The sequence below is a fragment of the Stegodyphus dumicola genome, chromosome 5 (assembly GCF_044657685.1).
Source record: "Stegodyphus dumicola isolate Sdum_Otavi_A_Nest chromosome 5, ASM4465768v1".
Classification (NCBI taxonomy): domain Eukaryota; kingdom Metazoa; phylum Arthropoda; class Arachnida; order Araneae; family Eresidae; genus Stegodyphus; species Stegodyphus dumicola.
In genome coordinates, this window is record NC_140772.1 from 146290800 (window position 1) to 146312766 (window position 21967).

The 21967-nt window shown below is 34.0% G+C and overlaps 2 protein-coding genes across 14 annotated transcripts in view; one reads left to right on the forward strand and one right to left on the reverse strand.

Moving 5' to 3' along the window:
- The window catches only part of LOC146997284 (inositol polyphosphate-5-phosphatase A-like), a 108160-nt gene that overhangs the window by 68907 nt on the left and 17286 nt on the right, over positions 1 to 21967 (forward strand). For 3 of the 11 annotated variants that reach the window (XM_085816317.1, XM_085816318.1, XM_085816319.1), the window contains one exon: positions 2999 to 3425. The exons of 4 other annotated variants lie outside the window; for them this stretch is intronic. In XM_085816317.1, coding sequence (XP_085672443.1) covers positions 2999 to 3110 — 112 coding nt within the window. In that variant the 3' untranslated portion in view covers positions 3111 to 3425. 4 more of the 11 variants (XM_085816325.1, XM_085816321.1, XM_085816323.1 and 1 more) reach the window with 4 other exon arrangements.
- LOC146997285 (glycosyltransferase 25 family member-like) overlaps positions 1 to 21967 on the reverse strand; it is a 108921-nt gene that overhangs the window by 24369 nt on the left and 62585 nt on the right. For 2 of the 3 annotated variants that reach the window (XM_085816288.1, XM_085816290.1), the window contains exons 8-9: positions 19801 to 19907; positions 15412 to 15544 (exon numbers count right to left, since the gene is read on the reverse strand). In XM_085816288.1, coding sequence (XP_085672414.1) covers positions 15412 to 15544; positions 19801 to 19907 — 240 coding nt within the window. Of the gene's footprint in view, positions 1 to 5229; positions 6619 to 15411; positions 15545 to 19800; positions 19908 to 21967 lie in introns of those variants that run through there. The other variant, XM_085816289.1, reaches the window with a different exon arrangement.

Below are 21967 nucleotides of genomic sequence, written 5' to 3' on the forward strand. Positions count from 1 at the left end.
ATTCGAACCTCGGATCGAACTACCATTGTTCAACGACTTTACTGCTCGGCCGCTGTTGGGCGTCCAGCACATTCTAGAATTATGCAATGCAAATAGAAAAGATGGTATTTGAACATGTCCACTTTGATCAAGGTTACTCAGTATCAGGAGTAACAAAATAATAAGAAAACATACTTCAATTTGAACAATGAAGAATTTTTCAGATGACCCAATATTAACATCAGAAACCTTTTTATAAACTTATATATTATCTTCATTATGTATAAATGCAAACATTGTGTTCAGTTTGTGTATGGTCCCTGAATATGATTTCAAACATGGAAATTAAATAATCTGGGTCGATTTTTTGTATCTGAATTTAAAATTTTATTTTTTATCATTATGAAAAGTGTGAAATAATCTTAAATATAACTGTAGCAACCCAGGATTTGAATAAAAAATTACATTATACAGGTTTTTACATAATTATTTTTTCTTAAATTCAAAAGTGTTTTATGCATTAATATGATTGCAGTAGCACATGAAAGTTATTTGCTACCAAAATTTTAAAGTGTTTATGTGAAAATGTCATATTTTTACCTTTATGGGCAAAAGCAATTTGATGGACAAATATTGTGTATATTCTGCTGTAACTTTGTTTTTCAAAAACTCAGCAAATTTTGCACATTGTTAATGGCAATGTTCTAAGCAAGGCCAATAACATATTATACGAGGGTTGGAACTTTAATAGTGGCAACTATTTATTTACAAGGAATACAAAAGTGATTCATGTCACCATGTTTTACAGTCCTTCAATATAGTCGCCAGCATTGTGTACAACCCGCTTCCAACGATGTGGAAGTCGCAGAATACCTGTAGCAGCGCTTATTTTGTTAATAGTTTGAATGGACTGGTCTATTGCCGCAAGAATCTCAGGAACAGTTTGGAAGCGAGTGCCACGAAGTGGTTCCTTCATCTTAGGAATTTAGTCACAAGGGCTTAGATCTGGGGAGTATGTTGGATGGTAAATCACTTCCCAGCCCCATCACTTGAACAAATCAGTCACAGCTTGCTTTGCATGCGGCCGAGCATTGTCATGCAAAATGAGAGGAGTGTTCTGCAGAAAGTGTCACCGTTTTTTTTTTCTCAAAGCTGGTCGGAGATTCGGCTCCAAAAATGAGCAGTAATACTGCGCAGTGATGGTTTGCTGTGGGGGAGCAGTATGCGTTAGGATGACACCATCACAGTCGTACACGAGAATCACCATAACTTTCACATTGCTGGAGTTCTGACGAAATTTCGAACGTCATGGTGACCTGTGAAGACGCTATTCGTTTGATTAGTGTTTCAGTTCTGACTGGTACAATCGGGCCGAAGTCTCATCCAGTGTAATGATATGGCGTAAAAAAGCATCTCCTTCGCGCTCATAGCGCTCCAGGTGGGTTCGGGCAGCATCATATCATAGTCATTTCTGCATTTCCGTCAATTGATGTGGAAGCCATCATGAAGCAATTATTCTCATGGACAGGCGTTCCTTCAGAATGTGCAGCACAGTCGTGTGCACTAATCCGGTTTGTCTGGCCAGCTGACGAATCGTTTGGCGGCGATCACTGTCCATTAGTGCGGCAACAGCTTGCACGTCTGCATCGCTGAAACTTGGACGACCTGGCCGCAGCATGTCTGCCACATTTTGGCATCCTTCATTGAATGCTTTCACCCATCTTGCTAGGGTTCTGTAAGGCAATGCAGATTCCCCGCTAGCCTCTTGAAGCAGCCCTTGATGACACTGTCGTGCTGTACGACCTCTGGCACATTCAATTTTTATCCAAGATCATTGTTCTTGTTTTGAAAACATCCTGACAACACTTACTTTAGACCGCGAGCTAATACAAGGATCCATTCTTTACGCCACTCCACATGTGCGTGACGTAGGCAGGACGAGTCTTTTTGCTGAGAGGTAAGGTAGGTATGTAGTTCACGTGTGGTATACGCAATATTATTTGGTTTTGTTGCGTAGCGTTTTTTCAGCTGTGTTGCCACCATCAAAGTTCCAACCCTCGTAAATATCAAAGTAATACAGTCAAAAGTCGTTAATCCGGACTCGTCGGGACTTCGGCGATTCCGGATTATCGATTTTTCCGGATTATAGATCATCAGTTTAAGTTCCGGATTATAGATTATCAGTTGTGTTGCTTGGTAATATATGAATTTTGAAATACCCAAGCTACCTCTACAGAAAAGACCTAACCTTGTGTCAAAGATTCCAAAGCGAGACTAATCGTTCTGGTATGTGCAAATGTTACAGGAATGCACAAATTTAAACTTTACACAATTGGGAATAACACAACTTTGACTTTTAAAAGAGTAAAATTTTCTCTATCATCGTTTAAATATAAAAGCATGAATGACAGAAACATTAACAAATGACTGATTTTGAAAATCATTTCATACCAGATACTCAGCAAAGTTTGAAATTAGTTGATTCATCGGATGATGCAAAATTTTAGCAATTATAGACAACTGTTCGGCTCATACTTTACTTAATGTTTTAGCTAATGTCTCCATCTTTTTCTTTCCTCCAAATTAAACATAAATCATTTGCCCAATGAGTATCAGAGTGCGTTGTACACTGATGCAGATGTAAGATAGTCTTTTTAAAACCTATGTTGAATTTTCAGAACAGTAACAAGGCCATTCAAGAAATTTTCAAGTACACTGACATAAAATCTGCTTCGTGGATCATTGGAAGGTCATAGAAAGATGTGTCTGAAGATACATTTAGAAATGCTTGGAATAATTTATTGCTAGCTGCCATATTTCACGGTGATGATGATTACAACAATCACAAAAATTATACACAAGCTGAAGGCAAAATTTTCCAATTAATGGAATTTGTGAAGGAATGTGGAAAATTAAGGTCAGATCAACGCCAGCCATTCGACGTGTGGTCAGTTCAACACCATACTTTTTTTTTGTTTTTGTTTGACGCCATACTTTTCATATTTTTATTTATTTTTAGATTACGTTTGCACCACCATTCAAATAAATTTGGTGTCATCATCATTTGGTGTTTCACACCCCACATTATGGGAATTCATAGATGGTCTCAGGCGTGTTCAAAAATCAATTGATCAACGTTACGAACAATTTGTATGTAGAGATGAACCGCCGCACAAGCGGAATAGGTATCTGTGAGCTCATATGAGAATTAAAGTAATAGTTGAAGATTTTGAAAATCGAAAAATAATAGAATACCTGAAAGGTGTGACGCATAACTTTGCAATGGATTAGTATAATAACAGTTCTGCGATGTAATCTTATTTATGTGTAATCTTATTTACCTGTAATTATATTTGTCTGCAATATAACTACTTTGTAACCATATGTTTTTTTACCATTTGCGTATTTTGCATTTTTGATGCTGTTTTCTGAAATAAATAAATAAAAAAAAAAAAACCTCCTTCATGTCCCGGGGCCTTGACGTTGGCGAGGGAGTTTCTCATTAATCTGGGACACAAACAAAAATCTAGAACACTTTCACACATATACACACATATATTTATTTCAAATATGCATGCAAACAATTGCTAATTCAATAAATAAAAATCAGTCATATTACTTACTTATATAATTTCATATTTATTCTATAAATAAATAAAAATACTAAAAAAATATGGCGTCAAACTGCCTTGGCGTCGAAACGACCTGCTTCGTTGGGTGCCATTTGATATGAGTTAAGCTTGTGTCAAGAAAGCATACAATAAACTAACTAGCCAGAGTTACATTACAGACATGAAAAAAACTGTGGTTTTTCCCATATCTTCACAAGGACTTCAGAATTACCTTACAGCAAGGTAATGCACAATCATGGAAGCAATCAATGTCAATACTTCAGCAACACACAAAAGGTTACAATTCTGCCTTGACTGTTGGATTCACTAGATGTTTTCCCAATTGAACATGTCTGGTATACAAATACTGCACACACTGGAATATCAGAGACTACCAGCAGCTGTAAATGATAGAACTCTGGCAACAAATTTCAGTCACATGGATTGCAACATCTCAAGATACTGTATTTCCCAGCATATGAAACACAGTGTGATTTATCAGGTTAGAATTTAAGAAAAATACTTTGGTCAGACAGAAGAGGATCTATAATTTATCCTTAAGGTTTTATTCCAAGAATTTTTCTTAACTGATATCCCAGATATCATGAAACAGGCGAAGATTTTGCAACTATAATATTCGAGGACATGTCACACACATTTTAATTTAGTATATTGTTTAGGTTGAGTGTCATTTCCTCGTAGTTTTTTTTTTTTTTTTTCTTGCCATTTTCCTGAAGTGCAACATTTACGCTGATATGATCTTTCTTCTGGATATTACGCTACGTAATTTGCTGATTGCGTTGCTACAGCCTGAATCTGTGGTGCCACGACTTAAGATATGGCCAATGACAGACAGCCACTGCAACCTCGATGAGCCAAACCACTAAATTCCCTGAAGTAATGTACAAGAATTTTTAGTTTTGTTACAGTCATATAGCCTAGGCATATTTTCACCTGTTTTAGCATATGAAATTGTTACAAAGCTGAAACAGCTGATTTGCCTTTCAGATACAACAATTTAACCAGAAATTCATTATTGAGCAATACAACTGACAGTGACTCATCAAAATTAGAAAATATAAAAAAACTAAATTTCAGCAGATGAACAGCTTAATCTCTTTGGCATTTCAATTACCCTACAGTATATATTCCTACTTGTATTCATTGCATGTATTATGGTCAAAGTAAAAAATCCAGTGATTATTAATAATAATCCAGTTGTTGGTTTAATGTGATAAATAACACAAAATAATCACATTTACTAATAAATATTTATAATCATCAATGGGGTTTGGTCAATGCAAATAATTAAGCATACAAAACAGAAATTTCGAACTCTAATGAAATTTTAATGTCATGCAAACATGCATGAAATTAAAAAATGTCTTACAACAATGATTACTGTTATTTATTACATACTTTAGCATTTTTCTTAGCAGTGAAATTCAATCAATGAAAAAAAAAAAAAAAAAAAATGTCTTATAGCAATGATTACTGTTATTTGTAAGATACATTCATTATTTACTACATCAAATAAATTATATTATGAACACCTTACAGCAACAAAAAATGCAAATAAATTGCATTATAAACACACTGCTATTACATTTTAAAGAAATTATTAACGACTGTGAAATATGAATTTACGGAGGGTTTCTGAATTTTTCCACTGTAGCGATTTGGGCTACCATTACTTGTGCAATTACAATATTGTAATCCCTGACTACGTAAATTTCTTATGAGCACATTTTCTTACTTATTTTAATATTTGTAACTTTATTGACTAAAATAAAAGCTTCCTAGCATACACTACAATAATTCTTTGGTTAGAAGTTGGTTTTAAATGCCATGTTTTGAGCTTAAATTATTTTCATTTTGTTTAAAAATTGTAACAGCTATAATTCACCTTATCAGCCTTTCCCATGCCATCCCTCTGGTATTTTTATCCAAACGGTTTCTCCTAAATTAACAGCTGCAGGTTTTAACTTAAAAAGTGCTAACATGTTTTCTTCTTGCTTATTTGGTGACAGTTTAGCACAGCGCTAAGTTTCTTGAATAATTTCTGAGACTTCATCAATTCTTTCTCTTTTCAACTTCAGAATTATGTTGCTCCTTTTCTATTACCCAACACTCTTATTTCTGTTTTTCATTACATCTGCAACAGTCACTACCTCCAAGTCTTCATTCAAATCACCCAGTTCAACTTCCATATTCATTGCACCAGTATCTTTATCCTCGACTGAGATTACTTTCTGAGGATGGATATCAGCCTTAGACTCTTAATAATGCCAGGTATTCTTCATCTTCAATTCCTATTAACTGGCAAGTAGGTTCTTAAACATGCTTTAGCTTTACAGCTAAATATAGCTTCATACGTGCTGTGATCTCTTTCTAAGCAATGTGCACCATTTCTCACAAATTGAATAAACTTTATGCCTTCTGACCACTTTGTATGTTTGTTTCCAAATCAGCAAGTAACACCTCTTCAATATCTTGTTTCAATATTTTTATTAGCAAATTATTTACCATTGCCAGTCTTAGCTCTCCATAACGTGAACACATCCAGCAGATGATAGGTAACTTAATTTGCTTTTAATGCCCTTTACTGAACAATTTTCATTACATGGTCTCGTTAAACCGTTATAAACTTAATGTCTCTATTCGCTTCCGACTGTAAATCAGTAAGATCAATTTGACACCTTGGATTCAATTTAATGCTTTTAACAAAATAAACAAACAAAAAAGTTTTATCTTGGAACGAATTGTTTCTTTTGACAAAATTCACAAAGATTTAAATATATCAATTTTAATCACAATCTGCTTATATTTTGTCTTAAGCATTTTTATCATTCTATTGCACCCTCCATGGCCTCCAGAAAAGCATAAAGTATAATTAGGTCTTTTTTATTTTTAGCTGCAGCAATATGTTTTTTTAACACAACCAATTCTTCACAATATCATACCTTGATAGTCAATGATAATCTTCTGGTTATTTGCCAGAAGTCTTCTCTTCATTTTCCTTCTCTCTCTAGGGGAAAAAAAAAAAAAAAAAAAAAACTTTCTAACTGAGAATTTTTTCTTTTTTCGATTTTAGCATATCAAAACCATCATCAAAATGTGCCCTCTGAAATCTAAATCATCATCCACTGTGCTTACAAAGAGAGTAAAATTTGTCAAAATTTGGAAACATTTATGTGTATGCTAGCAACTGACGAAAGTAGTACCAAATTGAGACACAGCAGAACACAGAACATTTGTGAATGCTGAATGTAAAGTACATGTGAGTGTTTTGAAAAATGTAAGTGCCTACAGTAGATTTTATTCAGTTGTGGCCAACAGGCAAAAACAAACATGAGTGTTCACCACCACTATTATACATTTGCAATTTCGTTAGGTGTTGATGCAGGAAAATCACACTCATGCATAATGGCAAATCTCAAAAGGAACCCACTGAAAATTGTTACACTTCCCTTCATTGATGGTAATTATTAATAACAAACGATTCATGTGATAAACTCTCATAAATTATTAATTTGAAGTGGTTTGTTATTATTAATAACTGAGTTTTAAAAATACCTGACCATAAAATATATAATATATGGTTAAATGGGAGGTTTTATATCTTGATTTACTACGTTAACTACAAAAAAAAAAAAAAAAAAAAAAAAAAAAGAATATTTATTTAACCGCTTCACGTGCTTTAACAAATCTGACTACTCATGATTCAGATTTTGTCCCAAACATAAACATCATGAGACAGGCTCGAGAACAGAAAGCAGAGCCACACATAAACATCACGATTCAGGCTTGTGAAAAGAAAGCTGGGCTAGTGAGCATTAACATCGTAATTTCATGGTTGTAACCCAATGTTAGTTCCTATCAGTACACTACATGAGTTAGTCACAATTTTTTATTATACAGTCAAAAGTCGTTAATCTGGACTCGTCGGGACTTCGGCGATTCCGGATTATAGATCATCAGTTTAAATCTGGTCAGATGGCATGCAGAAATTATAAAATTAAAAATATGAAACCGTAATAAAGAACAATTATGATCTAAAGGGTATCAAAATTTACAAAAAAAAAAAAAAAAAAAAGCTTAATATTTATTTGTTTACTTTATTAAACATTTCTTTCAATGTAAGTTGTTTAAGTTGCTTCGTTTTTTATGTGATAATACATTCTCTTTAATTCTATAAACAGACATAATTTCTTCTTCAGTTACAAAGTTCCGCTGTTCAAGTCCTATAATTGCTGTGTCGAGAATACCGACTAACTTCTCAATAGCAATTTTTTCGTTTTCAATAACCTCTGTCACTTTCTTCGCTATCGGAAGCGAATTATAATGATGAGGAATTTGATTTAAATCATATCAAAGATGGAGTACATCGAGATGAAATACTACATTTAATAAGGAATTATAAGCCAAATAAAATAAAAACATCTGCCCTGAAGATAAGGATAGTGCTGACAGATCAACTTCCAATTCATTGCGCGCCGCGGCGTTAAAGATAAACAAAGTTTAGATAAACAAACGTTAAAGTTTAGATAAACAAAGGATATGCCTTTATCCATTTTTTTAATCAATGCAAATCACAGAAATGTATTGATCACAGAAATGTTTGCTGAAATGATTGTTTCTTCAATAATGAGGTATTTTATTTAGTGCCAAAGTGAAGAATTGAGACTCTCCACATTTTATTACGAGGAAAAAAAAATCAAACACGCATGCATAAAGCATATATTAAAAAAATTCCTTAAAAAAAAAGGTTATTGGTGGCTTTGAGGTCCAGATTTTAGATCATTCCAGATATTGGACGTCCGAATCTCAGACTTTGTACCGTATTACTATAATTTGGTTTGGCTTTTGCTAAGTTTGGCTTTAAATATGGCAAAGCACTTTAATGGCTATCTGGCTACTATTACTATAGCAAAACATGAAATGCCATGTTTATTGAATAAAATGTAAAATTTATCATAATTTCCTTCCTTACAAGGACATTTATTTATATACAGATTTCCCTTAATGGTATTACCATACAGCAAATTTTATTTATTATCTGGAAGCATTTACAGCAATGTACTTCTGCTTACTAATTAAAGAAGGTGAGCCCTTTCAAGAATACAAATGTTATTCAAAACAATTCTAAAATTTGATTTTACTGATTTTCAATTTTAGGGGCAGAAATAAAACTGGAATGGCGCTTCAGCAGATAACCCTTGTATGTTTTGTCTAAACTAAATTATATAATCAAGTCCAAAACAGAAGAGAAATATTAAAGCTTGAAATTTTGGCAAGAGGAAAAAATATTAGAATTACTTTTTACTAATTAATAAGAAATTTATTTGTAAACCGGAATAATTTCAACTTGTAAGGAGATCTATAATGAATAAAAAGTATTTTATAAAGGAATGCATAGAAATATGACAAATAAATGCAGCTGAATATGAAATATGAATAATAATACAGGAGTACATATGAATTTCAATTACTTGACCATTGATAAGTCTGAATGTTAAAATGCAAAATTCAAAATTAATTTTGAATTTTTATGAATTTTTGATTGATCAAATTTTATTTTCAGACCTTTCATTTCTAGCTTATTGAAGTTCAACAGCAATTTATCCTCTCATATATTTTTATCTTTCATTAGTTGAAAAAATAAATGTACAGGGTGTTTAATAAAGATGGCATAAACTTCATAATATGAGATTCTTCATCACAGTACATAAAAAATTTACCCACAAAATTACCCGTAAGACTCATAGTTTTCAAGAAAGAAAAAGAATACTCTAAGACATATAGTTTTAAAAAAAAATACAAAAGAAAAATATGACATGACATCCAGCATACAGAAAATATGTTTTATTGGCAACTTAAAAGTGCACAAGGTATTAGAATAAAAAAAATTCAAATTTTTTTCATCATAAAGCTTCTGAATGGGGAAAAATCTGCATAATAAGCAACTGATGATCGATGTGTCTGTTATGCAAATAAATCAACCTTGTATAAAAAGATGTATTTTAAAAGCTACTGGATTACAACAATACAATAATACACAGTGATAATGTACTCTGTTCATGAGCACTGCAATATGCACTTTCACGTTCGGAAATATAATGCTAAAAAATACCTGGTTGTATGCTTGTTGTCATCATCCCAATGCCATCCAATGAACTGAGAATTAGGGAAATGGATAAGAGTTTTTTTAAATCCATTGTTTTTAAATCCATTAAATTGAGAATTAGGGAAAGCATTCACTCAACTAGAAATTTTCACAACAATGATGGAACTTGCAGTGGTCTCAGAAAATTGCAATACTACAAGTAGGTCCAGAATTGAAGACAAATCTGCTAAGCAGGCAGTTTAATGTGAGGAGAAATACTGCATGCAATATAAAAAACCTGTTTTAACTAGCCAACTTAGTCCAACAAATGCATGCAAACCTATTATGTATGTTTTTTTTTTTCAACCTCCGATCGCATAGTATGATGGCCAGGTGGCAGGTGGTTGGTGTGTGTAGTAGGCGACTGTGCATCTCCCCCTCCACATGCTCTGTCACTGGCGTATTCAACCCGCCATTTTCTGTTGAGTTGCAGTCGCGTAAACATGGCTGTCGCTATTGATTCTCCTGCCAAGTGTGAATTGTGAGCCGTTATTCATTTCTTGCAGGCAGAAGGGAACAGTGCAGCGGAAATTCCTTGAAGAATGAGTCGAGTGTATAAAAACAGCTTTGTGAGTGATGGCATTGTTCGTGAATGGTGTCAAAAGTTTAAAGATGGCCAAACTGATGTGCATGATGAAGGGGGTCAAGGACGCAAGTCTGTCACTACAGACGACATTGTTCAACAAGTTGACCAAGCAGTTAAGCAAAATTGAATGTTTACCATAAGTGAATTATCGATGAAATTTCCAGAAGTTTCAAGATCTTCCCTGTACTCTATCATTACTGAACAGTTGCGCTACAGAAAAGTTTGCGCACGCTCGGTCCCACAGACGTTGACTGACGACCACAAAACTCGCCAAATGATTGCAGCGTTTCAGTTTCTTGATCGCTACAATACCGACGGAGAAGAGTTTTTTAAATCCATTGTGATAGGTGATGAGACATGGGTTTAATATGACATGCCCAAAATGAAACGACAATCACAACTATGGATGCACACAAATTCTCCAAAGAGACCCACAAAATTCACACAAGCCTTTAACAACCGTAAGGTTATGGCAACTGTTTTTTGGGACAAAAAAGGTGTGTTGCTTGTGGAGTTAATGCAGCCTGGAACAACAATTAATGCAGATTCATATTGTGAAACTTTGCGACGCTTACGGAGAGCTATTCAAAACAAACGAAGAGGCATGCTGACTTCTGGAATTGTTCTGATCCACAACAATGCCCATCCTCACAGCGCTCGTGTAACCCAACAGCTCCTTCAGCAATTTCAATGGGACATTTTTGAACATCCAACATATAGTCCCGACCTAGCACCGAGTGACTTTCATCTGTTCCCTGAACTGAAGCAGTGGCTTGGGGGGAAGCGCTTCCAAAATGATGTGGAGCTGAAAGAAACTGTCACAACTCACTTCCAATCATTGGCAGGGACATTTTATGAAGAGGGTATTGGAAAGCTTGTTCACAGATATAACAAATTTCTCAATCGTCAAGGTGATTATGTAGAGAAATAACCTGTATTGTACATTACTTTTGGTAATAAAATCTTTTTTGCATATTCACCCGTCTTTTCTTTATAGCCCATCGGAGGTTGAAAAAATAGCCCTCGTAATTTCACTACAGGGGAAAAATGCACTCAAGCTTTTTTTAGATAAATTATTGAGCATCTATGCATTTATTGCAAAAAGCAAACAGCCTATGTGATAATGTCATTCAAAATTTCAAAAATGAAATATTTCTTCAGCATATGAAATTTAAATTTTTATCCCAAAGTTGTTAGGTATGTAGGCATTTTTTCGGTTCAAAGTTCTGCTAATGTAAACAGGCCCTTATGGTACAGGCAGAAGTGGACCAGACACCAGAATTTTACCATGAATTATACAAGTATAACCCTGCTATACTATCTGTGCAGTTCTCCAGTTTTGAGGGTGAACATCCTGAAGGGCAATCCAACGGTGTCCCAACCCTCTTTTCCTATTACCAACCTCTCATGAGAGGACCTTCAGCTCACTGCACCCTCTTGCTGCAGACACTAAATCCTTACAAACATCCATGCCTTCTTGGGAATTTGAACCTCGATCCATCAATATGACAGTCAATGGGCCCAGGTTCAGGCTTTTATGAATAGTGAGGCGTTTCACTACAAAATGACAGAAGTTCTGCATCTACAAGATTTTCAGCGATGCATTGAATTTTGTGCATGGCCAATCCAGGAACGTGAAACCATACATTTCATATGCCTTGGAGACACATTATAGAATCATCAGCAGTCACCACAATCATATGTGGTCACAATCACCTCAAGCAAATCACCTGCACAAACATCAGGTGAGCTGATTAATAAATATGAGGGTTGACACCCTGGATAACTGCAATACTAGACCATACCTTTGCCTCAATGGCTCACCAAAAATTCATATGAGGCATTTTTCTCTGATGTAAAAACTAACTTCAGTGGCATACTTTCAGCAGTATTATGAAGCTTATAATTTTAGCAAGCTGGAGTACCAGCACAATTCAGCTCTCTATATGTGACTGATTGGACAAAGAAAAATCACTTGATTGGAGGTGACAGTTTTGTTATGTGTCTGCTATGACTGACCTGACACCTTTAGATTTCTTTCTGTGAGGCCATATGAAGGAAATAGCATATCAAGTCTTCTACTTATCGCAGAAAGAAACTTGTTTTCTTCTTACTGTATTCACTTTTGTGACATCCATGATGCTGGGTAGTGTTCAGTCAGTTGTTTCATGGCACAAAAGAATATTTAAATGTGTCTAGTTGTTTTTTTTTTTTTTTTAGCATTTTTCCATGTAAATATAAAATCAGCTTTTGCTCACGTTTTCAATGAAACTTATTTCCCATACACTAGAAGTAACATCACATTTCTTTCATGTTTTTTTTTTTTTTTTTTTTTGAAAACTTGCAGACTTTAGAGGATCAATGTGCTGTATTTTAGCACTCCCACAGAGGAATCTTGCCCTACAGAATTATGCAAACTTGATGATACAATATGTCTAAAATGAATACATGAAAAACATTATGAAGAATAAGCTTTCCTTTTAATGACAATAATTAAAATTTGAATATATCTTGATTTAAAACAGAGTTTGTCAGCTGACTTTGCAGAGGAAAAGATTTGGTACTTTTGATAAGTTTATGAAACATTTTAGTAAGCCCAAGCAATACACAGTTTATTAACACAAACTTTAAAGTTACCCAAATTGTATGCAGATATGAACAAATCTGGCAGTTATCAATACCTGAAAGTCACTTTTTAATGAATGTAATTCGGCTGTTTAAATATGTTTTCTAATAAATTTTCAAGCAATAATCAAGCACTCTGCACTTCAGAATCATGAAATTAATTTTCTTTTAATTTTTCACTTGTGTTTAAACTGTATTCTATTTGTTTCTTTTATGCAGGATAGGGAAAGAATTTTCCATATTTTTAGAAATTTTTATAGTTTTGCCTTTTTGTAATCTGTCATAGTTCATTATACTCCCTGTTGGATTTCAAATGAAATGTTGCTTGTATTTTATACTTACTTTCCTTTAATTTTATTTTATTTACTTATGTCATTTGGCCACTAATAAATTGTTGTTAGTTTTGTTTCTTGGAAGTGGCAACAAAACAATTTATAGAATTAGAAAAATATGTTTGCAACAGTTAGTTACGCTTATGAAAGAAGAATGACTTGTTATTTACATAAGTTATATTAAGTTCCAAACATCTTTTCAGAAAATAAATAAAATACTTTAGAATATTTTTAGTAGTCTCTTAAGAGTCCATGATATGCTGGTAGCGTAATAGTTTATTCTGACACGTAAATGAACACTACCAGCTATTGCCAATGAAAATACATCACAAATGCATTTAACTTCAGTTCTCAGCTTTACTCTCGTTTTTATGTAAAAGTAACAAAACTGCAAACATTTTCAAATATTATAATTAATTTGTTTGAATTGCAAACTTTTTATTTATTTCAAAATAAGATGTACCTTATATTTAAGATACATACAATTATTAATGTTTATTTACTACATTAGCTTCCCCGGTGAGGCATTAGACCACATTCAATGTGAGAACCGTTCTCAGAAATAACACCGTGCATTCTGTGCACAACGTTCTCCACAGCCGCATGTAACATATCACGAGGAATATTTCGCACTGTCTTTGTCATGTTGTCCTTTAGAACCAAAAATCGCATGGCGTGAGGTCAGGGGGAACGAGGCGGCCATGCAACTGGAAAACTGCGACTTATGACTCTATCATCAGTGAAGTTTTGGCACAACAGCTGCTTTACCTTATTACTAATGTGTGGCGGAGCACCACCCTGCACAAAGATTGTCTGTTGGAGACGGTTTCATTGCTGAAGTTGTGGAATAACAATGTTTGCAGCATTTCATGGTATCTTTCTGCATTTATGGTGCACGTTTGGGGTTCTGTTGGAGTGCTGGTCTCAAAAACGAATGGCCCAATTACGAATTCGGCTGTGAAACCACACCAAACAGTGACTTATGGCGAATTTAATGGGATTTCGTGCACGGTGTGGGGCTGCTCAGAAGCCCAAATTCGACTATTTTGTGTGTTTACGGACACATTGAGATAAAAATGGCACTCATCTCCCCACAGAATGTGCCATGGGAAAGCATCATCAATTTCTACCCTGGCAAAAAACGATAGAAGCAATAGAGCGAATGTCACTCGCTTATCATAATCACTTGGTTTCAGTTCGTGCAAGCGGCTGATTTTATAGAGGTAAAATACAATAACGCGCCGCAAACCTCTCCATACCATGGAATAGTTCATGTTCAATTGCCGAGCTACACCTCAGGCGCTGCTAGTACCAGCAATGGTTCCCTACGATCCTTCGACAATTGCAGTTCCCACATCAGTTATTACAATTTACATCCTCTCCCAGCGCGAATGGTCAGTGACCCCATTTCCTCGAACTTCTTAATCATTTTCTTAAGACCATTCAGCGATAAAGGCCCCTTTCGGAATTTTTTCCTGGTTCGAAATTCCCGAAGAGCTGCAGATGCATTACATTGATTCATGTAATACAGCTTCACCAGTAACGCGCACTCCGGTAACGTGAGAGGCATATCCACTGGAGCTCGTTTACTTCAACTGAGATTATTTGTCGGAGCTGTCTACTACTTGCTTTTATAGCCCCTATTACTGGCGCTGTCATCGCACAATATTTGCATTTTTCTTTCATACCCGTGTTTCATGCTAATTCTCGTTATGGTAAGCTACAGCAGCGCCACAAAATGCCCTAGCGGCGATTTTTCAAACTAAAATCTTTTGCACGGAATCCTTTTTCCCATGTCTTGATTAGTCTAAATACTAAGTTTGGTGCCATATCTGCTATTAGATTGCGCTCCAAACACTGTCACTTTTAAAAAGATCACCCTGTATTTAACAATCATATTTTATGAAGAAAGTGAAATTTCTCTTTTCCTGAATAATATCTTAGAAGAATGGGTTTCGTGAACTTATTTAAATTTCTTAGCATAAATTATAAAATTATCATAATTTCTTTTAAAATTGAACTATTTTATATCTAAAATAGACAGTAATTAAACTATGAAAAAAATTGAATACTTTGAGCTAAATTTAAAAATAAAAAAAAATTATTACTTACATCTCTCCACAGATGATAGTGGCTAAGGAAACAACCAATCTCACCTCTTGTTAAAGGTCTTTTGTGATATGGATCAGCATATTCGGGAAGCATTTTGATACCCAGTTGTTTAATATAAGTATCATTTAATGCTCTATACCACATAAGAAAATAATAGATTACTAAAATATATTAAATATTACAAAACAAAAACTTCTGTCAAAAATGCATACCATATGCAGTAGTCCACAAAAAATCACACCATTCAGATTAATTATAAGCAGTTTACTTGTTATCACAGAGAATAAAATATGCTACCAGCATTCGTGCAATTCAGGAAAGTGAACATTTACTCCGTTTAATCAAAAAAAAAAAAAAAAAAAAAAAAAACTTTTTTTTTTTACAGTAAAAGGAATTTCAGTCTTTAATTTTCAAACATAAAACAAAAAAGTAAATTTACACTCATTGTCACTCACAAACTCAGTAAAAAACCACTAGGAAAAGAAAATCATTAAAACATGGAGTTAGTTAACATTTTATATGTGACCCTTCTTACCTTAAATTGTCATCAATTTCTACATATTGGCCTTAAGAGTAGGCCTCTGTTTTTGACATAAACTAATCTTGTTATCTTACCTCCACTAGGAAGCAAGTCCATTACAATAAGTAATGGCCATCCAACACACTTTTTACCACCATTTCCGATCAGAACAACGTCACCTACTCTAATTCGTTGATAATATTTCTCATGTTTATTTCTTTGAATTAGTAGTCTAAATATTCCATCTTAAATATTAATACATATATATATATACATATATAATTCCTAAATCTTTTCCTAACATTCTTGATCAATTTTGCTGACATTAGCATTTTGTTGAGACAATTTTTATCATTTTGCCAGAACTCAATTAAGATGGAACTAGCGAATAATGCAATACATTCACTTTAATTTTCCTGAAGTGTAGGTGAGTGGTAGTGAGTAAACAATATTCTGCACTCAGCATAAAATGGTTGTCATCTCTTCATAACAAACTAAAGCCTTTCCTAGTACTTTCCTCAGAATTTTGCTTCATAACACCTATCAACCATTCTCAAAAGCCTCCCCACAAGGACGCAGTGGGGAATTGAAAAACCACTGAATCTCTTTTGTTGTGCTAAAGTGAAAAATTTCATCACAATTCATGAATTTTAAGTTGTTGGATGCTCCTACAAACTTAGAGCTGTTATCATAGTACACAAATGAGGGTCTGCCTCGCCATGCAAGAAATCAACAGAAACTATTGAGAAATATTGCTGTATTCAAAGATGACAAAAGTCCAAAATATACCGCACAATAGATGGCACATGTGTAAATACAAATCCATGATTGCTTCCTCCCTTTAAATATAAAGGACTCATCATGTCCATCCCAACTATCTCAAAAATTTCAGAATCATTTACCCTCTTTTCTGGTAATGAAGAATTTGAGCAGTTAGGTTCCTTTTGGCATATCTTATGCAAATAACACATTTGGATATTTTATCTGTGCCTATAGTTTTTCTTGTGTTTAGAATGCAGTAATGCTCCCTTAATATGTTGAGCAAAATTTAAGAGCGAGCGTGATAATTTTTTTAATGTTTGGTTATTATCAATCCTTTAACAACTCCGTAATCTGTAAAGACTTCAGATTTTGGCAATTAAAAATAAACCTTCAGAGCTAAGCTACCATGAATATCATTTTATGACATATTAAAAAATAATTATTTTGATTCGCCATGTCTACATTTTGCAGAAATCATATTACATATTTCACAAATAGCTGGTTGATTCAAACAGAAAGCAATTGACTGATCAGATTCAAAATTATCCTTCTCCTTTCTTGTGATATTGCATCTATGTTCAATGCTTGTTCGGCAACAGGCCAATCATTTTCAGTCTACTTGAGCCAAGTGGGTTCCTCCCACCATTTACTCCATGACAGATGACTTGCTGAGCAACCTCTTAAGGGAAGATCAGCCAGATTCAAAACTTCAGGAACATGCCTCCAGATCAGAATTTGTCAATTTCCTTATTTCTTGAACATGGTTCTCCACTAAAATTATCCAAAGATCATTTTTTCTGAAAACACATTGATACCGTGGTTCAGTCAGTTCAACAGTATTGTTTAACATTATACCATTGGATACTTTCTATTACTACTTTACACAATCGAGCTCCTACCATTCCAGCCGATAATCCTAAACAAGGAATTGTGAGAGTTTTTGCCGGAGTCATCCTTGTTTTGCAGTCAAAAGTTAGATACAGATACCATCAAAGCTGTTTGCTTGATTAAATACAGTTGCAGCAGGAAGGTATTTTTGAACAGCTCTCTAACGTGGGTAATTTTCTTCTGTCGAAGGCTTCTCTAGCCCAAGAACTTTTAACTGCACTTTGAAAACAATTTTAACTGCACTTAAGGGAAGATCAGCCAGATTCAAAACTTCAGGAACATGCCTCCAGATCAGAATTTGTCAATTTCCTTATTTCTTGAACGTGGTTCTCCACTAAAATTATCCAAGGATAATTTTTTCTGAATCCACATTGATACCGTGGTTCAGTCAGTTCAACAGTATTGTTTAACATTATACCATTGGATACTTTCTATTACTACTTTACACAATCGAGCTCCTACCATTCCAGCCGATAATTCTAAACAAGGAATTGTGAGAGTTTTTTCCGGAATCATCCTTGATTTTGCAGTCAAAAGTTGAATACAGATACCATCAAAGCTGTTTGCTTGATTAAATACAGTTGCGGCAGGTATTTTTCAACAGCTCTCTAACATGGGTAATTTTCTTCTGTCGAAGGCTTCTCTAGCCCAAGAACTTTTAACTGCACTTTGAAAAAATACTGAAATTTGTCCGAGTCAACAATACATAGATCTTTATGCTTTCTGAATTGGCTCCAAAATTACATTTCTTTAACATCTTTATCAAATTTACACAATTCCAATTTTCTAATGTTCAAATTGACAACAATATCAGCATTATTACTGTCTAAGTGAATGGAAGTAACATTATCCATATCCTTATCTTGCCATTCACTAATAATTTGCTTAACTTTTACTTCAATTCTTACACCCTTTTCACAAAAATCTCCAACAATTTCATACTATTTTTCAAATTCACGTTCTGTTAGCACAAATAAAATATCTAAATGAGTTTGCAACAAACGTTCTTCTTTTGATATAAAAACATATAATTCAGTTTCAAGCAGATAAACATCTATAGCATCTTTAATACCTAGTTTTTCTAATTTATTTTAAGCTTTAGTACACGTAGAATGAGCTGTTAAAGCCTTAAAAGACATTCCATTTACAAATACAAAAATGAATTAGGCTTACCTTCAGAATTATTTTTTAGTTTAAATTATTCAAACAGTCCTGTCGAGAGTACCATTAAAATTACGTTAGCATTGGGAATAAAATATGCTACCAGCATTCAGGAAATTCAGGAAACTGAACATTTAGTATATTTAAAAAAATCATTAAAACATGGAGCTAATTAAAACATTAGATGTGACATTACTATTAATTCAAAATGCAGTCAACGCACTCATTATATATAATTAGAAGAAGCTTTCAATTTAATTTCATCAAAAAATTAGTATAATAAAGTGAACAGAAGATAAATAGCAACTATCTAACACAAAAGTGAGTCAGTTTCAAAGTAACCTTTCAGATGAATAATGTTATCAGGACAACTCCTGAATTAAATTATTTCTTGATGCTATAATTTAAAAACCTGCAGAATGACTTGAATAGTTGTATTAATAGCCAAGTTAAATACTCCATGACAGATGACTATTACTATTTGTACACTGTGAAAATAATGAAAGGACTGTCCATTTTATATGAAGGAAATGAGAAATTCTCTCTCATGATGAAGAAAATTGTTCCTAAAGACAGTTCATAAAAATAGATTAGCTAATTATCATTTAGTCATTCTCTCGATAGATAGATTAAAATAATACTTGCATCTTATCCCAGACAGCAAACTTCAGTAAACATAAAAAACAATGCTGGTAACTTCCCAATAAATACTTGTTTCCCTGTCACTACCATATCCCAAACCTCTGACAGGTTCTTTCAAGTATGTGCTAATATAATATCTATACAGTTATCACCAGAATTCTTTTTTTTTTTTTTTTCTAATATCAAGCCGATCACTACCTCTACAAGTCATGTAAGTTAATATCTGCTACAACTGATATAAATGGTACTCAAGATCACCAACAAAATTCTATTTGTATTTAATGAAGCTCCCAAGTCTGGGATGACTAAAGTGCTTTCGCAATTACAAGATCTGATTGCTTTAACATGGCATCAGCCAAAAATATAATTACAGAACACAAGAATGATAACATATGAGGCACATAAATGAAACTCACTGGCCATCTACAGCAGAGAAGATATGAGTATCAATACCCATTTCAGAAAGGGTGTTCAACATTCTTTCCTTCCTTTCAGGCCGCCGGTCTAAATTTATTAAGTATACCTTAAAAAAAAAAAAAAAAAAAAAAAAAAAAAAAAAAAGACATGAAATTTTAATGAGATATAGTCTTATAATTTTAACCATTATGAACAGAACTACCAATAAGCCTGGACAGCTTGAATTATTATTATAAACGGAAATAAATTTACACTTAAAAGAAATTAAATGCTGTAATAGATGGAAAGGTACATTGATCCAAAATAATTTTGTTCTTGTTAAAGGAATAACTTCATAAATATATAAAGAAAGTCTTTTCAAATCCACTGTTCCTAGTTTGTAAAGCCTATTATCAATCTGAGAAATATGAAAATTTAGCCTAGTCCCAGGGAAGTTTTGTAAAATTCTACTTTAATATTACAATTACGACTTGATAACTTGAGAGTTGTTAAAACAAAAATCTTTTTCATTAGCAATTGTTCACAACTGCTAATGAAAAGTGTTTTTTACTAGTAGTAGCAATTGACAATTGCTACTACTAGTAAAAAAACACTTGGAATGTATTATGTACATCATATATGCACTGATTTCCAAAAGATAAGCAAGAATTAAAAAATCGCGATAAATAAGGTAAAAGTAGTTCAAAATTCTTGAAATCTGGATATGTTATGAATAAAAGTAAGCTTCACCTTGTAGCATTATGTAAAAGAGTGATGCTGCCATCACTTTATGTACATATGATACAGCTTAAAACGTGCTATTTAGGAAGGAATTACTTTTCAATGTGAACGAAGATATACACTCACTTCCAAAAGTTAAGCATGAAGATGTAAAATGCAAAAAAATCAACAAATACTGCTTTGCTTGACACAAAATTCGATAGAAAAGTAGCATATATATTTATGCATAAAACAAAATTAATAATTACATACAGGAATGAAAACAATATTAAATTTTTGTGAGTTATCACATAATGACATACTGGAGACAAACAGAATTATGTATAAAGTGAAAATAAACATCAAAAAATGAAAAAAAAAAGACATTAATAGGGTATGTGATCCCCCGTCATCTGTATACAAAGTTTACATCTTGTGACCATACTTTCAATTAGGTAGTCAACTACCGCAGAATTAAGCAATCGCCATTCTTCTTGTAGAGCAGTTTCCAGCTCAATAAGAGTGGCTGGAGGTGGGAAACGTTAAGATACAGCACGGCCGAGAGCATCCCAAAGATTTTCAATGGGATTAAGGTTGACATGACTTTGCCCCAGTCAGACACATTCCAAATGACATGTTCCTGGCACCACTGTAATTGAGCCCCTCTTGATTGGACAAATAGAGGAACACAAATTCAAGGTCCGCGGGCATACAGTCAACTCATATGCAATCTTCGGCGTACTGTAGCTGCAGATATCGCCTTACCAATGGAGCTGCAACCATAGACGTCACAAGTGTGGAGGTCGCTCTGTGATTTCGCTTGGCTACAATAGCAATATATCGATCTTCCACGGGGGGAAGGGGACTGGCTACGGGCCTTCGGACAACTGTCTGTGTGTTTTGGAATTGTTTCCATAAACGTGAAATTACAGAATGATGAACACTGAAGAAAAGAGCAACATCTGTGATCGACTGTCCTGCTTCAATGCGCCCCACAGCACGCCAGTGCTCAGAATCTTCCATTTGTCTTCTGGAAGTCATAGAAACACGTATGTCTTGAAAACAAATTGTAGGAAAGTTTTAAACACCTTCTATCAGAACTTACAATCAACATCTGTAACCCTTCATAGAGCTGGCTTCTTATAAGACTGCCTTTTTTGCATATTTCTTGACATGAAAGTGCAATTGGCTGTTACCTAACATATTTGCATACTTCCATCTACCTCTGCAGCGAATTGCATCCTCTTCAATTCTGATTGGCTTCCGGAAATTAGCATTTTCCTCTCTGTGCTTAACTTTTGGAAGTGAGTGTATTAAACAATTTTGAGGTAGCCAAAGAATAAAAATGAGTTTGAAACAACATATGCAATCAGACGTGTGATAAAGAGCCATAGGTCAACTAGAAGCAGGTCAGCGATAGTCTGGCATTGCAAAATGACCAAATCTTGACTGTTCTACGGTAAGCCA